Source organism: Marmota marmota, unplaced genomic scaffold, assembly GCF_001458135.2.
Source record: "Marmota marmota marmota unplaced genomic scaffold, marMar, whole genome shotgun sequence".
In the NCBI taxonomy this organism is placed as follows: Eukaryota; Metazoa; Chordata; class Mammalia; order Rodentia; family Sciuridae; genus Marmota; species Marmota marmota.
The window spans coordinates 22,173,504-22,190,744 of record NW_026000174.1 but is presented as its reverse complement, the minus strand read 5'-3'; the positions used below and the strand labels follow the sequence as shown (position 1 = coordinate 22,190,744).

Below are 17,241 nucleotides of genomic sequence, written 5' to 3'. Positions count from 1 at the left end.
TTTGCTTCCACTTACAATGTTTTTATGCCTTCTTTATCTCCTACAAATCCTGAAAGACTTGAAAGACTCATCCCAGTGTTACTTTCTGTCTTCTCCAGCAGCCCTCCCTATATACATTCTATCCACCTGATCAGGAGTCTTTTTCCTTGCTCCCAGAGCTCTTTGTAGCACTTCTATCACAACTCTTGATACATTGTACCAGAATTTTTACTTGTTTATCTCAGGCATGATGGGGACCTGCTAAGGGTAAGGACCAGAGTGTACAATAGTAGCATGGTGGCTCAGCTAGAAAGACACCCTCAAAAAAAGATTGAAGTAAGCAAATGAAAGCTTTTCATGCCCATACCTGTTTATCTTTCTATGCTTTTCCTACAGTATTTCCCAGTCTTTCTTAACTTATTCCCCCTTTTGTTGAGTGTAAAGATCTTCCACACCAAGGGTATGGTCCAGACTGAGAGTAAACTACAATACTGTGATCCTGGGAGTGCTGATCAATAGTGTCCAAAACAGTAGACATCAGGAAAGGAAGCCCAGAGAGATGACCTTTACATTCTATAATGAGAAAGTCATTGCAGCCATCTTTTCAGAGAGCAATTTTAGTTGAGTTCGTAAGCTGAAACCATCCCCTACTTACCTTTTGGGTGCTCAAAGGGTGTTGGCCCCCTTTTGAATTTTCTGAGTGGGTATGGTTGCTACAGGTAGGTCAGACCCTTCTCTGGGAAGGATGGTAGGGACAGAAGATGGGCAGTAGAGCTCAAAGTGGCTCACCCTACTGAGGGCCACTATGAGGTGGTGGACAAGTCAGGGCCTGTTGTGTGGTAGGGACTGTTTTTGGCAGTGAGGATATATCACGAACAGACAAAAATTCTTAGTATCATGGAGCTTACGTATACATAAAAGTAGAAAAGAAAAGTAGTATGTTGAATGATGATAAATGCTGTGGATAAAAATAAAATGAAAAAGAGGGGAGAGTGGCTGAGTTGTATCTATCCAGAGACTTGAAGGAGGTGAGGAAGCAGGCGCTCTGGGGGAATGTGTTCCAGTTACAATAGGAATGAAGGCCCTGGTGTAGGAATGTGCCTGGTGTGTGTAATGATATAATAAGGAGATAGTGTGGCCAGAGTAGAGAATGAAATCAAGTTTATGATGATTAAAGGCCTTGTAAGTCATTGTAAAGATTTTGGCTTTCACTTTGAGTGAATGGAAACTATATTTTTGAGGGTTGTGAGCCGAGGAGTGACCATCCGCACTGATGCTGCTGGTGGGTAAGTGTGATGGGTGGTGGTCACTTATTGTAAGTCTGTTCTGATCATTTCTATTTTCTCAATCTAGTAGGAACAAAGTTATCTAAGAATGAGGATGAGTGAGGAGGTATGAAAGTTGAATGTGAGTAAAGGTAGAAAGTTTGACCTGAGGCTTCCATTGTGTTCTCTCTGGATTCCAAATAACTTCTATTTTTTTAATAGATGACTTCTCATTGGTCTTTATGCTCTAATTGTAGAGGTGAGGCATTGTCCTTATGCCACAGATGGGGAAACAGAGGCATGGAGATTAGCCCAGTTCCTTTAGCTCTTATTATTTTCTAGTCCTCCTCTGAGAAAGTTCAGCTTGTAGGTGGTGTGCTTTTCCAGAGCAGGGAAGTTTCTTGCCATCAGTTGGGTTGTGTTCAACTAGATCAGAGAGCATGGGAAGGGTGAGAATGAGGTCAGGACTTAGGGACAGGAAAGTCTTCAGAAAGAAATTGACATTTGAACTGGCTATTAAAGAAAGAATGGGCCTAGAGGACATTCAAGATAGGAGGGAGGGATTGACTGAACAAAAGCTTGGAGGCATAAACATTTCTGGCATATTCAGGAAACGGCAGCTACTGTAGTCTGACAGGGCCAGCCAAGGACAGGCACTGATATGGTTTAGTACTGTGGCCTCTGCATGGTCTTCATAATATTGCACCCACCATGTTTTTTTTTTTTTTTTAATAAGTGAAAGAAGGGGGTTGTTAGGTCCCCCAGAAGCAGGTTGTTTGTGGGACAGTCCTCCATTCTGCTTATATTTTTTAAATGGTGACAAGACATTGGTCAGCTCCACCGACCGTGCAGAGCCAGGTTAAACTGCTTGCTGGGAGGCAGTGTCCAGACTGGCAGAAACAGTTGTCTTGGTTTTTGAAACTATGTTGGAAGCTACCAGATTTTCTTTAGAGTTGCCTAACAAGCCGTCACTCCAATTCAGGCTTTCAGGAAGTGTTTAAACCCAACTACAAGCCTCTACAAAATCTGTGCTAAAGTGGAGAAGGACCATCTGGCTGGAAGAGTGGTTTGAAAACTGGTTGAGGTTGAAAATCCAAATTTAAAGGAAAGGCTTTCTATGAGAGAGAGGATTGGGAAATAGTGTGTAGGAGGAAAGAAGCCTTGATTTTTTTTCTGATTGTTATTTAACAACAGCAAAATAAACTTCTATGGCTGATTGAGGGAGATTTCAGCCTCCCAGGGATTTGTAAAAATACCCGGCAATCCTTCTGACCTCCCAGCAAAACAAGCCCTGGTTCCTTTCCACCTGACTAGGTTCATTATTCACTTCTTATTTCTACTTGAAGGTCTTTCTGGATGTAGATTCTCAGATCCCAAGGCTGAAATGGAAGGGATCCAAGGTACCAGGTATATAGAAGTAGTGAAGGAAAAAAAGGGGTCTGGCATTTTGGAAGGAATGGGATTGACTTGAGGAACCTTATCCCTGCGTCCCCTTCCCTCCAGCCCTCTACCCCATTATCCTGGTATATTCACTCATTCCCCTTTCCTTTGTAATCTGTCATTTTTAGGCAGAGCAGAGCCAAATAATCATTCTAATGGTGACCTTTCCTGGGTTGTATGTAGGTGTGTAGGGGAAGGGAATTACGGCAGAAGGAGAATGAACGAGGCAGGCCCAGGAAGATAGAAAAGGGCCATGCCTGTATCTAAAGTTCTTTTCTTGGTCTGTTTCTAGAAGCCCTTCTATCCTCACGGGAATCAGGCAGGTGGTTGGTGAGGGGAGAAGGCAGGGAAGGATTGTGTTTACCTCCCTCAGTAGCAACTTTAACCCCAGGAGAATGGGAAGCTTCTCTCCTCTTCATTCGTAGGATTCCTCAGGGGAGCAGGGTCGGGGGGTCTTTTCCACATGGAATTTAGCAGGGCTTTTCCTTTATCAGGAAGAATAGGGTCTGATGTGAGGATCCAGAAGATAGCCGAGTGCTGAGCATGAGGATGGAGAGTCATGAAGAAAAGGGTCATCCTCATTAGCTGCCTTTGTTAGGCCTCTTAGGATATGAGCACTTATATTGGTTGCTTAGACTCCTGGAGGAAGAAATGAAAAAGCAAGCCCCTCTTTGGGTAGCTGCTGGTTGTTCCCTTATCTCCTTGGCCAGGACCTGTGGATGAGAAAGGTGCAGGAAGGAGTTGGTAAGAAAGTCTGAGTAGGTGTTTACTGGACAGGATGAGCACAGGTTAACCCCCAAGAGTAGTCAGACGCAGCTGCGTGCTATGTGGTAGACTGTACTGTTAAGGTGCTGGTTGCATTGCCTTGGCTGTATTTGTGTTCTCAGAGCACACACAAAAGATTAGTCCCCCTTGCCACTTTTTTCCCCAGCCCTTCCAGTTGCTTCTTAAGCTATAACTATATCTATGTGAGCAGATTGCTTGGGAAGTTAAAGTCACATAGATGTCAGCAGAAATTCTCTCATGTAGTTTAGAGGCCTCCTTTTCAAGTCTCTAACTTCTCACCTGGACTAGTAAATAAGAGTGCTTGGTGGTATTTGTTTGCTTTCAGTAGCAACTTTAACCCCAGGAGAATGGAAAGCTTCCCTCCACATGCTTGTGTCTCTTCCTCTTCACTCTTAGGGGGTTCCTCAAGGCATGTTGTCACATCCACAATTATGCTTGCTGAAAGGCACCAAATGGACTTTTCCTAAACAAGAGGAAACAGTTCTTTTGCTCTAGGATAGGAAGGTTTATTCTTAGATGGTGGGCAACCTTGAGAAACAGCTTTATTCAGAAACTGAACTCCAATACATCCCTTCCTGGACCTTTGGGAGCGCATCTGTAGATGGGGTGGTAGGGTTGGATTGAGCTCAGAGCCCTCCCTGCCTTTCCACTCTAGCTGTATGACTTGGGCAAGCTAGGTCCTTGCTCTGTATGTTCATTTCCTTAGTAAAGTATAAGTAGTAATAGTTCCTACTACACAGGGCTTTCAAAAGGATTAGATGTTTCAATACCTGTGAAGGCTTATAATATTAACTACTATAATTATAAAAGGAATCTAGCAGCATGTCTCATAATAAATGTACCTTAGCTTTTCTTTAGATTTTCTTATTGTGAAAAACAAATAGGTTATGGCTTAATTGACTTCCCCATGAGACCTTCTTTTTTTTTTTTTTTTTTAAATATTTATTTATTTTTTTAGTTATCGGCGGGCACAACATCTTTGTTTGTATGTGATGCTGAGGATCGAACCCGGGCCGCACGCATGCCAGGCGAGCGCGCTACCGCTTGAGCCACATCCCCAGCCCCAGACCTTCTTTTTTTTAAAAAAAAAAAATGTAGATGAACAGAATGCCTTCATTTTATTTGTTTATTTGTATGTGTTGCTAAGGATCGAATGCAGTGCCTCATACATTCTAGGCAAGTGCTCTGCCATTGAGCTACAGTCCTAGCTCTCCATGAGATCTTCTTCATGTCTACTTTTTTTAAAAAATTATTTTTTAGTTATAGGTGGACACAATATCTTTATTTTTATGTGGTGCTGAGGATCAAATCAGTGCCTCACGCATGGTAGATGAGTGCTCTATACTGATACACAACCCCAGATCTTGATGTCTACTGTTTACTTGAGTTTTCTCCCTTCACAGTTGGATCCTGTAAGGCAGAGAATGTTCTAGCGCCTTGCCCAGTTCCTGGCATAGGGTAAATTGAATTGCAATATCAGGAAGTATAAAAAATGACTCAGGCTTGGGAATGGAGTGGTTGTCTCCTAAATACCCAGAGAAGCGTGATCTGGAAGAAAAACCATTTATTAAGCTTCTGTGTGCCCAACATAGCAGTCAAGAGAAGTAGGTCATGTTATTACAGTTAAAGTGAAAAAGTGAGTCTTCAGGCCATATTTGTGCAGGGTCACATAGCTAGCAGTTGACAGAGGCATGGCTAGATGCAGTTATTTGACTCTGACAGGTATTATTTCCACTGCACCTCAAGTACCTGGGAAACACTTACTGTGTTCCTTTCTCTGGATTTTAGTTATTCAGATGTTGTCTGTAATTTTTCAGAGCTGAGTTTTTGAGGGACTGGTGATTGGTTGTAGATGCTAATTGGACAATTTCATTTTCCAAATATGCAGTTTCTGTCTGGACTTTGCCATTCAAGGAGCTTTAGATTTGTGAAACAGTCTCATATGCCCCTTGCCTCTCTGCTGTGTTCCCAGTGGGCATTTCCTCTGCTTCAGAGAATCTTCTCTCCTTAGCCTGACTAGCCAAGGAACCAAGATGAAGGCATAGATGAGAGCCTAGAGCTGCTTTAATACATTTTTTTTTATCCTACAAGCTATTTTGAACTTATTGTGTTGGTCAGCTTTGCATTACTATGGCAAAATGGCTGAGGTAAACAACTTATAAGGAGGAAAGGGTTACTTTGACTCACTATTTCAGAGGATTCAGTCCAGGGTTGCTTGGCCCTGTTGTTTTGGGTCTGTGGCAGCACAGAACATCATGCTGGGAACATGAAGTGGAGAAGGCCTGTTCACCTCATGGTGTCTGGGAAGCAAAGAGAAAGACAGGAAGGGCCTGGAGTTCCAATATCCACTTCATGGATTTATCCACTTCCCATTTATCTTTCTTCCACTAGGCCAACTCCTAAAGGTTTTACCACCTCCCAGTAGTGCCAGTCTAGGGACCAGAATTAGAACACATGGACCTTTGAGGGACATTTAAGATACAAACTATAGCACTTACTAGTTTAAAGTTTGTTTTTTTTTCATGGAATTTTTAGGATTTCCTACCTACAAAATCATGCCATCTGTAAATGGAGATAATTTTACTCCTTCTTCTCCAATCTGAATATAATATTAAATTTTTATCTTTTTTTCCTGTTCATTGTTTGTCATAAAATTGTGTTCTCTGTAGAATGGAGCTTTTACCATTGGTGATGGATTAGCTGACTATATGGTATGTGAATAAACATTTTTTATTTTGTAAATATTAATATCTTAATGCATATTAATTTCATTTAACAAGAATTAGAAAAAATATGATTAGCCTTTCTAGCTCACTGTTTTATGTCTGCTTAAATGTCACTTCATCCAAATGGTCTTCTCCAAACATCCTATTTAAAATACCACATCCTCTTTATTCTCTTTGCCTCTCCCTTGCTTCATTTTTTAAATACCACTTATCAACTAACATATATACACAAACACACACTTAATCATCACACACAGGACACATACTTATTATCTGATTCTCTCCACTAGGATGTAACATCCAGGAGGTCAGGGGCTTTGTTTTATTCTTTGCTGGATTGCATTTGCCTTTGACATAGTTGTTCAAGAAATATTTGTTGAATGAATGGTTTATTGTTTAGAACAAGGTTAAAATATTTTAAGAAAAGAAAGCCAGTTTCAAGCTTATTCACACAAAAAATATTGAAAAAATAGTACGTCAGGAGGTGTACAAATATGGCAGAAATCATAAGTGCTGTATGGAATGATAAAAAAATGGGAAACCTAACTTAAGTAATGAGGAGAGGTGGGAATTAGAGGAGATGGAAGGTTTTTTTTTCTCAAATCATTTTCTGTGAGGTAATAGGTTATCTGTTAGCTCACAGATTCTTTCCAACCCCACGCGGGGTATTTCTTGAGGCTTTTAAGCTATAACATGTGGAGTTAAACATATGTGGCAAAGTGGTTTCTACCTCCTGCCACAGAAACCCTTTTGGAGGTCATCTGGAAGAGGTTTGAGGTACTTCTGGCTGCTGTGGAAACTTGGCTTACAGGACTTGTCTTCTTTGCAGGGCTCTGGGTTTGCAGAGAGCCGAAATGACCATGACTGCCAACAAGAATTCCAGCATCACCCATGGAGCCGGAGGCACTAAGGCTCCTCGGGAGACTCTGAGCAGGTGAGTGGGGGAGCATGGCTAGGAGATGGCATCAAAGGATAGCCGAATAGCCTGGGTCCTGGTGGGATCTTTGCCAAAATATTAATGATTATCATTATGAGTCTGACAGTCGTCCAGGTGACTTGTCTGGACTCAGCTCATGCTGACCATTAGGCAGAATTCTTCTTTGATAAATGCATTATTTTTCTAGTTCTATTCATTTCCATAAAAATAACAAACAATAACCCTAAAACAAGCTTTGTTTTGTTCTGTTGGAGGCCCCTAGTACTCCAGGGATGGGGCCAGCAAGAAGTAGCTTATATAATCTCTTCCCAAGGTAGAGACAGCTTGGGGTTACACTGCCATAGGGAAGACTGACCCCATTGGGGTAGAGGTTGGTAGGCAGTTAAGCATCTTAGCACAAGTTCCAAGTAGAAGTCTAGACTATAAGAATTTAGGTTGGGCTGTAAAGAAGATAGTGTGGGAAATTTTACTGAAAGTAAGTTATAATCCACTTCTGGTTTTGTCCTCTTTTTAAAAATGGGAATGTAGGACTATAGAAAAACCACAGATTTTGGAGTCCTATAGAATTGGGCTCAAATTCAAGCTCTAACTACTTGCCAAATAGATCTCAGAACATTTCCCTGTGCCTCCTAAAATCCAAGTTATCTCATATATAAAATTATCTCACAGAGTTGCTATGAAGATTAAATGAGATAATATATCTTGGTGCTTAGCATAGTGGCTAAATCTCCCCGTGATGAGATAAAAGCTTCCAGACTGGCAGATAGACATACAGTGCTCTCACTAGGGTTTCTCAGTTCATGGGCAAGGCTGAATGCTAATGTCTTAGACTAGCCTTCAGGCTTGTCTGCCTGCCTTCTCTCTCTCTCTCTCTCTCTCTCCATACTTTTCCAGCCTCTTCTGATGAGTCTCAGTGGGCAAGTTTGACTGTTGGGTCCTCAGCCACTAGGCTGGATATCTATAAGACTGTCTAGCTGTGGGTTGGGATAGGATTAGATCCTTCCTGGATGTCTGAGCTGTACAGTGCTAGGCTGAGGCCCAATGGGGTGGGGCTCCGTCAGGTCTGGCCAGAGGCAGTGGTGGATGTTTGATTCATTCAGAGTTAGCATCAAGATATTGTTGGTAGAAAGGACACAGGATGTACCCGCTGGAGAATGGCTGGCGGAAATGAGGCAGGGGTTCCCTGTACCATACATGTTCCCTGTACCATACTAGTAGAAATAGTCTGATACACTGTGTCAAACACACAGGGATTGGCAGGACTGCCTTGCTAGTTATGTAAGAACATGGAACTTGACCAAACAAGTTTTATATCCACAGCAAGACTAGTAAGAACTTGTGTCCGAACTGAACTTTTCCCAGAACATTTGGCCAAGGCAGAACTAAGTCTAGATCTCAAAGTCTGCCTCTTACTGCCTGTTGTGGGAACCACTTTGCTATGCTGTCACCAGCCTGGTGGCTTGTCTTGCTCTTTAGTCTTACCATGATTGAGTTGGCAGGTGGAGACTGGAATTAAAGTTCCCATTTTTTGGTGCGGGGTTGGGATACTGGGTATTCTATCACTGAGCTATGTTCTCAACCCTTTCTTTAGATTTTGTTTTGAGACAAAGTCTCGCTAAGTTGCCCATGCTGGTCTTGAACTTATCAGCCTCCCAAGAGGCTGGAGTTACAGGCATGCACCACCATGTCTGGTTTTTCCCCATTTTAAAAAAATGTCAGACTATCATGGGAGTGAAATAAATATGAGATTCTATAGAATTATTCTTAATTTTAAAGAAATGGCATATTTAATAGTGCATTTAGAACTATACTTGAGATGACCATACCCAGCAACACTCAACTCCTCTAATCCTTTTTTCATCTAATTTCTACCATGCATGGGTTGGTATGGGTGGGAGGTGATATGCAGTATTTATGTTAAGTTTCAAAGCAGAATGAAGACTGCTGACAGCATCCCCAGTTTCTATTTGGAATATACGCCTACATGTTTTTAAACGTTTTTAGAAATTGCTCTTCCTTTAGCTTCTCAGCCTGCTTGTTATCAAAACATGCTGGGTAGTGTTTGTAAATATCTGAGTTTCAGATGGGCCTTAAAAAAGCATCTTTCCAGCCTCCCTTCTAAGTCTTCATTTCCTTCCTGCCACATTTCCCATCTCTGCCTCCCTCCTTTTCTGGGAACCTGGCTTTTGGCACGGAGTCACAGGCCTCTGTGGCTAGCTATGCACTTCTCTCAGAGGCAACCCCTGGGCTGTAGAGGTTAGTTAGACATTGTGATCTTGTGGTTTCTTTGGTTGTCTTAACCCCCAGTTGGATAAAGCAGGAAATCACTAGTTCACTTAAGAAGTCATTGTGAGTGAACTCTGAGGATTCTCCTAGGTGCCAGTCACTGTGCTGGACACAGGAACATAGAGGGCTGACCCATTCTCTCTCTAAGGCATTTACAACTTAGATCCATGATCATGGCACCTGAATTTCTTAGTCTGATCTTTCAATAGATGTTTGGCAGTGACCTGGGATCCTTTTATCATTGCCAGCCCAGGAATCTAAGGAAGAATAAATACTTTGGTATAGTCAGAAGTTTGTTTGGTGAAGGCAGGGGCTTGAAAGGCTTGGTCTTTGACACTCTGGCCACTTTGGAGGCCTTCACATCATCCATATGAAGGCAGTGTAACCCACTGATTCTAAGAAACGTTTATTTCTAGCTTTGGGGAAGGGAGGAGTTCTGGGGCACGAGAAACTGGTGGAGATGGGCATATGGGACCCTGTGAACTGTCCAGATACATATTTGCTGTGCTTTATCCTTAATTTGCATAAGAGTGCACCTTATATACTGTTGCACCAGTCTGTGTTAAAGATCATGGATTCCATTTCCTAGGTTTTTATAGGTGTTTTACTACTTTATCTCCTTTTTTTTTTTTTCCTTTGCAGCTTAGTTTTGATTTGGCAGGGATCTATAGGAAGAGGAGATCTGAGGTTTTTCATTTGACCATCTAAGTTTTGTTCTTTGCTGTGTCTTCGGCTCCTGGAACAGGTTTCTTTTTTCTCATTGGCTGAATGGATGCACTGCTTCACCCTTTCCTGCCAGATACACCTCCCCATAGGCTCTTCTGACTCCAACTCACACAATTTGGCACCCAGCTCTTGGGGGTGGGGGTGGGATTCTCAAACCTGAATTTCAGAGGTCAGGCTTTATTGTGTTGGTGCTGCTGACCTGGAGTAGGACCAGAACCAGTTGGCCACTTGCAGACAAGGAAATGTCATATTCAGAGGTAATTCAACTGTTTATTATTTATGTATATATAGTTTTAATTATTGATGGACCTTTTTTTTTATTAATTTGTTTATATGTGGTGCTGAGAGTTGAACCTAGTGTCTCACACATGCCAGGCAAGCCCTCTACCCTGAGCCACAACCCCAGCCCAATTCAATTGTTTTTATTGGGGAACTTGACTAAGGAATTTCACTTGTGTAGTAAGACCTGGCAGGCAGAAGGGGCTCTTCTCAGAAGACTTTCTGTGTCTGCAGATTTCTTCCACAACTTTTTTACTATGAAATTCTAGTACTGAGTCATTGTGACTTGGAAATATAGGATGTCAGTCTCATGTTTGAGAACTTGCTTCTGGTTTTAGGTGCACAAAACCTGGATATCTGTAAGAATGTGGAATTCTTAAGGGCAAGGATTTTGGCTTCTTTTTGTGTTTTCAGAGCCTGGAACAATGCTTAGCATATAGAAGGTGCCACCTGCTTATCAGTCAGTTGACTAAGTAGCTGGGAGGGCAACATTTTATAAAGCATAGACTGCTGTGCTATTGGGGTCCTTGAGTACTTCCCTCGTGGGTTTTCTTAGCTTTGGACTCTATTTCCATCCACTCTATAGATCTTAAAAGGGTAGAGTTGAGAAGAGTTCTCAGAGCTTGCATTATTAGTCATCTTTCTGTCACTGTGACAAAATACCTGAGAAAATCAATTTAGAGGGGAAAGATTTATTTTGGCTTATGGTTTTATAGATTTCAGGCTGTGGTCATCTGGCTCCTTTTTTTTCTGTGCTTGTGGTAAGGCAGCATATCATGGCAGAAGGGCACGTATGGTGGAGCAAGCTGCTCATCTCATGGCAGCAGGGAAGCAGAGTGAGTGAGTAAGGAAGGGTCTGTGGAGGAGATACACCCTTCCAGGTGACCTGCTTCCTCCAGCTAGGTCCTACCTCCTATACTTTCCACCACTTTCCAACAGTTCATTCAATTATGAATCCATCAGTGGATTAATCCTTTGATGAAATTAGAGCCTCATAAACCAATCACTTCCCAAAAGCACCACTGCTGAACATTGGTGCATTGGGAGCAGCAACCTTCAACACTTGAGCCTTTTGGGGATATTCCGGATCCAAACTGTAAGAGAAGTCATTCAGTTTAACCCACCTGATTTATATATGGGGAAACTGAGGCACAGAGAAGAGGAAGGATACAATGTTAATGAGAGGAATAACCAAGCTTTCCTATCTTGATCCTTCTAATTTTTTATTGTACCACCACATTCACATTCCTATAAACATTACTGTCATCTCCCTGCTCAAAAATTATTGCCATCCATGATAAGGTCAACCTTGCCTGTTTGGCAAGGCTTCTTAGTTTGGTTTGGCCCTGGTCTTTCTTTCTACCCTTAGTCATTCACCAAAGAAAACTTTATATTTCTGCATCTTTTTTCCAGGGATTTTCTTAACCAGTCAGCTAGGATTGGTTAAGAAACAGTAGCTCCTCTCTACATTTACTCTTAGAAACCTTGTTTTGAAGCCTCCAAATGGCACTAATCATAGTGTACCCCAAAGGGTGGATATCCGTATGAGTCTTATTTTCTTTCCTCAATCAGAGCTCTTTGGTGCTCAGCACGTACTCTTTTGGAATGTTAGAGTTGGGAAGGAGCTTGGAATTCATCTGGCCTAGTTTCTTATGTTACATGAGAAGATGGTAAATCCCACACAGGTAAACAGTAGTAGAACTATAATTTTAATTCACATCTGCAGAAGTCTATGCAGTAAAAGAGAGGCCTCTTTTAGTGATATGGTGAAATTTGGACATGCCTTGAGGTTCCACTGTCAAAGTGGGCACAGATTTGGACCCTGTGCTTTAGATTTCAGGAAAAGTGCATGTGTCAGCTTTTGTTACTGTGACCAGAATCCCTGACATAAACGGCTTAAATTAAAAAGACATATTTTGGCTCATGTTTCCAGATTTCAGTCCATGGTCACTGACTCCATTGATTTGGGCTTTAGGTAATCAGAACATCATAGCAGAAGGGTGTGGCAGATAAAAGCTGCTGCTCTCATGGCAGCCAGGAAGCAGAGAGCAAGGAAGGGGCTGAGGATGTGCTATACCCTTCCAGGGCCCTGGTGACCTACTTCTTCCAATTAGGCCCTGCCTCTTCAAGTTTCTGTCCTCCCAAATAATGCCATCAGTTATGCACTAATGGGTTATTCCATCGATGAGTTCAACACTCTAATAATCCAATCACTTCCCAAAGCCCACCTCTGAACATGGCTGTGTCTGGGATCAAGCCTTTGATACATGAACCTTTGAGGGACATTCCAGATCCAAACTATATTAATAGAGTAAGGGCTTGCAGTAAAGAAAAAAATTATGAAAATAGTAGGTGTGGGTAAAAGATAGCACTGGGCACAGTGGCGCACACCTGTAATCCTAGTGATCTGGCAGGCTGATGCAGGAGTATTGCCAGCCTCAGCAACTTAATGAGGCCTTGAGTATCTTATTGAGACCCTGTCTTTTATATATATTTGTGGTAGTTAGACACAATACCTTTATTTTATTTATTTATTTTTTATATGGTACTGTGGATCGAACTCAGGACCTCACACATGCAAGGTGAGTGCTCTACTGCTGAGCCACAACCCCAGGCTCCCCCTCCCCCCATCTTGAACAAACAAACAACAACAACAAACAGATAAAATGACTTGGTATGTGGCTTAATGGTAAAGCACCTCTGAGTTCAATCCCCAGTACTGCCCCACAAAACATTGTAGACCCTCTCTCCTGTCCTAGTCATGGCAGACCACCCCTCAGGAGGATCTGTGACCTCAGTCCCCCCACTTACCTGAGATGCTTTCTAGAATTCAATCATGATACCTTTAATACTGGTCTGCTTATCTGTTGCTTTGTAACACATGGCCCCAAATTTAATGATGATCTTTATTTTGCTCACAAATTACAATTTGCATAGGGATCATCCAGGAAAGTTTGTCTTCCTTGCAGCATCATTTAGGGTGTCTTAAAGATTGGTGGTGATTCAGTAGGGGCTAGGATCATCTGAATGCTTGTACAATGCTGGCTGTTGCCTGGGACCTCAATTTGGGAATACCTGCATGTGGCCATTACACTTGGTTCCATGCTTTTATGGAATGGGGTTTGGATTCTAAGAGTAAGCATCTGAAGAGAACATGTCATTTTATAATATGACATGTCATTTTATACATGTCATTTTATAAATTAGCCTCAGAAATCACATAGTCTCTCTTCTATTGTATGGCATAATAAAGAGGTAAGTTCAAAGGAAGGGAAGGTAGTTCTCACCACCTGATGAAAATAGTATTAAACATCTTATTGTAAGAAGGATATATATGGGATGGGAGTACATTGTGATTGCTGTCTTAGGAAAATACAATCTACTATAGTTGTCCTCCAGTTATAATTCCAGATACAAAGCATATTCAATCTTTTCCCTAAAATGTAGATCTCATCCTCTTAATGGCATTGAAGTTGAGGATCTTGCCATCAAAATCAGATCCAGGCATAGATGAGGCTCTTGGTGTGCAGTTCCTTTCATTGTATACAGCTCCTTGAGTACTGTTCTCTCACTGTGAAGATCTACAAAGAGAATATATACTTGTCCCTCAAAATACACTGATGGGACAGGCCTAGGATAACCACTGTAGATGTTTCTTTAAAAAAAGAAAAAGTCACCAGTCTGTTGAAATTTTTATATTCATTGGGGCGCATTTCTTGGTTAGTCTTATTCTACTGCCTTAGAGTCATTTACCTTGTCCCTGCTTCCACCCTCTATATTTTTGGGTCTGCCCTCTGAGTTATCCTTCCTTTTCCATAAAAGAAGCTCATTCTTACAGGTGAATACTTTTCTCCACCTTCTTCATGCCCATAATATGTCAAGAGTTCATAGTTTTCCTTTCTTTTTGTACTGTCTCTCTTTTTTTCAGTCCAAATTGATATACTTCTTTAAAAACTTCGTAAGTTGTTTTTTTTAACAATCCATTATAATTGACAAAAATAATCCTTACAAAGGATAAAGCTCTCTCCAATCTGGGTTCTTACGATTCTTAGAAGTCTAATTGTTTACATAGAGGATCTGCCAAGACTGGCTCTTAAGATACCTTGAAGACCTTTTTTCTGTTCTAGGAGGCAGTATGTTAAAATAATTTTTGAGGTCTTTACAAGGATTTTTCAGCCTCATTTAAATTTTATTTTTAGGGGCTGGGGCTGTAGCTCAGTAGTAGAGTGCTTGCCCTGCACATGTAAGACACTGGGTTCAAACCTCAGCACCACATAAAAATAAATAAATAAACATATTTTTTAGATAAATAAATAAATTAATTAATTAATTTTATTTTTACAGGTATATTGAAGGATAATGTATAAAAAAATAATGTAAAATGTACGGTTTGAGTCCCCCCCCCCCTCTGTTTTACACACACACACACACACACACACAATAAAACTATCACCACAATCTGGAAGCCATTTCTTAATTTGAGAATTTTTTCCTGTCTAGAGAGACTGGAAACAGTTTTCTTTTCTGACCCAGCACAATTTCTTTCTTAGCTTATCTCTTTTCTCTTGTATTATTGGCAGCTAGAAGTCAGATGGCACCTTAGTATTTTGCCTGCAAATTTTCTTAGCTAGTTCATCAAATTTATTATTATATTTCCTGTATTCCATGAATAATAGGTGAGAGAATCACCAAACTTTTAAACACAATAAAGGTACTATTTTCTTCAGCTTTTAAATGACATTTTCTTACTTGGCCTTAAGCTCCTACTGACAGCCCCAGAGACAAGGAGTCAATATTTTTAAAAATTTGCTTCAGTAGCATCCCACTTAAAAATAACCAAATTCTGTTTCAGTTATTGCCAAAAATCACTTCCAGATTTAATGGTATAAAATAGCCATTTTATTTTGCTCCCAGACTCCAGGACTTAGGAATTCAGACAGAGGACTACTGAGATGGCTTGTCCTTGCTTCAAGACATCTGGGACCTTGCTAAAAAGACCGCAAGGTTTAGTGATTCCATGGCCAGGGACTGGTATCCCCTGGCAATGTTTTAACTCACACATCTGAAGGTTGATCCTGGATATTAGCTGGGACTTCCACTGAGTCTTTCAGCCAGAATGCTAACACATACCTTCTCCACGTGGCCTGACCTTGCTTATAGCATGGGGATCAGGTATTACAAGTTGCTAATTTCTTGATGCCTGGTTCTAAAAAGTGGTACAATATCATTTCTGTATTCTATTGCCCAAGGAGTTATAGAACCCAGATTCACGAGGAGAGGTCATTTTGACAGGAAACACACCAAAGAATTTGGTGACCATGTTTTTAAAACAACTACAAGTGCCTTTGGCATGGTTTCCTACTACTGGATTTCTGTCCCTCTTGGCTCTGCATAATGCCCGCTCTGCTTTGTATAGCAGCCCAGTTTGTACTGAATTAGGGCTTTTTGGGATTTTGCTCTCAGGCACCTATAGCCTCAGAGGGGGCTTCTACATGTTCATGGCTGCTACTACATAGAGTTTTTGTGATTCCTACTCCATAAAAGAGCTCACCACTTCTCTTTGGGTTTCCTTAGAAATCAGCTTAGATGTGCTTTCTGGAGATGAAAAGGCAACTTAATTTATGCTCCAGCCCCCAGATACTTTTTTGCCTATCCTAACAAGCTGTGATAAAGCTTGCAAGTCTCTGCGTCTGTTGGTCTGGATATAGCCCCACTTGAGGCTGAGGCTGCTCTGAATTCTCTTAGGGCTTCCTAGCCATTTGAGAAGAGATTGCTTTGGGAAGAGGAAGGACAAGTTGCAAGTGACACCCTGTCCTTTGGCTTTTTATCAGAACTGCTCTGAAGTGAGATGTTAGCACTAGAGTTACTGGGAGAATCCCTTCTGTAGCCAGGGAACAAAATCCAGGTCTTGTCGATAGGACTCAAGCTGCCTTCCTTCTTTTCCTCCTCCTCTGTGCTCAAAGTATGGCCTCAGGGTAGCACAGTGAGAATGTCATCCCTAGAGCTGTGGTAATCACTAAGTGATGAGAGATTGCTGGTGCCTGCTGATCCAACAGGGTGCACCTTAGTTGAGCAGACCTTGAATGGTAAATGGTCAACTCTGAAGCAGTTTTGTTTGAAGCAGGCTAGATACCTGTTTAGTAGGGACAAGCCAGGCTCCTGCAGACAGGCTTACCACATCATGGGGCCTCTGAGGTTATTGCTCGGATTCGTAGAACTTTTCCCCAAGTGGCTCCAACTTGGTCCCTTCCTGGGACTAATACTTGTAGTATCCCTAGGACCAAAAAGAAAAAAAGCAACTCTGAGCATGCCAAGTTCAAAACTGCCTTATCATCAAGGGCTACACACAGCCTTCTCTCCTCAAAACCCCTTGATCTGTAGGACATCCTTTAGCATAAATGCTTCCTGTTATGTTGCTTGAGAGGGCACCCACTGACCCAAGAACTGGGTCATGTTCATGAGAAACAGTGTCAGATTGAGTATTTTGCATGTTAACTCTCAATTTCTATGTGTAAGCCAATATGCACACACATTGTTTACTCTTTAAATTTGTTCTCTTCCATACCTTACTTCATACCCTTTTTATCCTACTACTTGTCATAAATATGCTCTCTGTGTATGTTTATTGTTCTCTTTTAAATTTCCTGCACCCCCATCCCACTTTCTTGAATGTTTATCTTCTTCCCTATGCCCTGAAAATGTTAGTTTTGGACCGTTGTACATTGTGGTTGTTGGCATCCCTACCCATGCTGAACAGCAGAACTAGCTGCTGCTGATGGCTGTGGTGCACCAGGCACCCAGTTGTACAGTGGCTGCC

At 41.6% G+C, this 17,241-nt stretch overlaps 1 protein-coding gene across 16 annotated transcripts in view; it reads left to right on the top strand.

The window, feature by feature from the left end:
* The window catches only part of Dennd2b (DENN domain containing 2B), a 152,314-nt gene that overhangs the window by 95,017 nt on the left and 40,056 nt on the right, over positions 1-17,241 (top strand). For 12 of the 16 annotated variants that reach the window (XM_048788292.1, XM_048788291.1, XM_048788288.1 and 9 more), the window contains one exon: positions 7,026-7,130. In XM_048788292.1, the coding sequence (XP_048644249.1) occupies positions 7,051-7,130 (80 nt within the window). In that variant the 5' untranslated portion in view covers positions 7,026-7,050. Of the gene's footprint in view, positions 1-6,139; positions 6,182-7,025; positions 7,131-17,241 lie in introns of all 16 variants that reach the window. The other 4 variants (XM_048788296.1, XM_048788295.1, XM_048788299.1 and 1 more) reach the window with 1 other exon arrangement.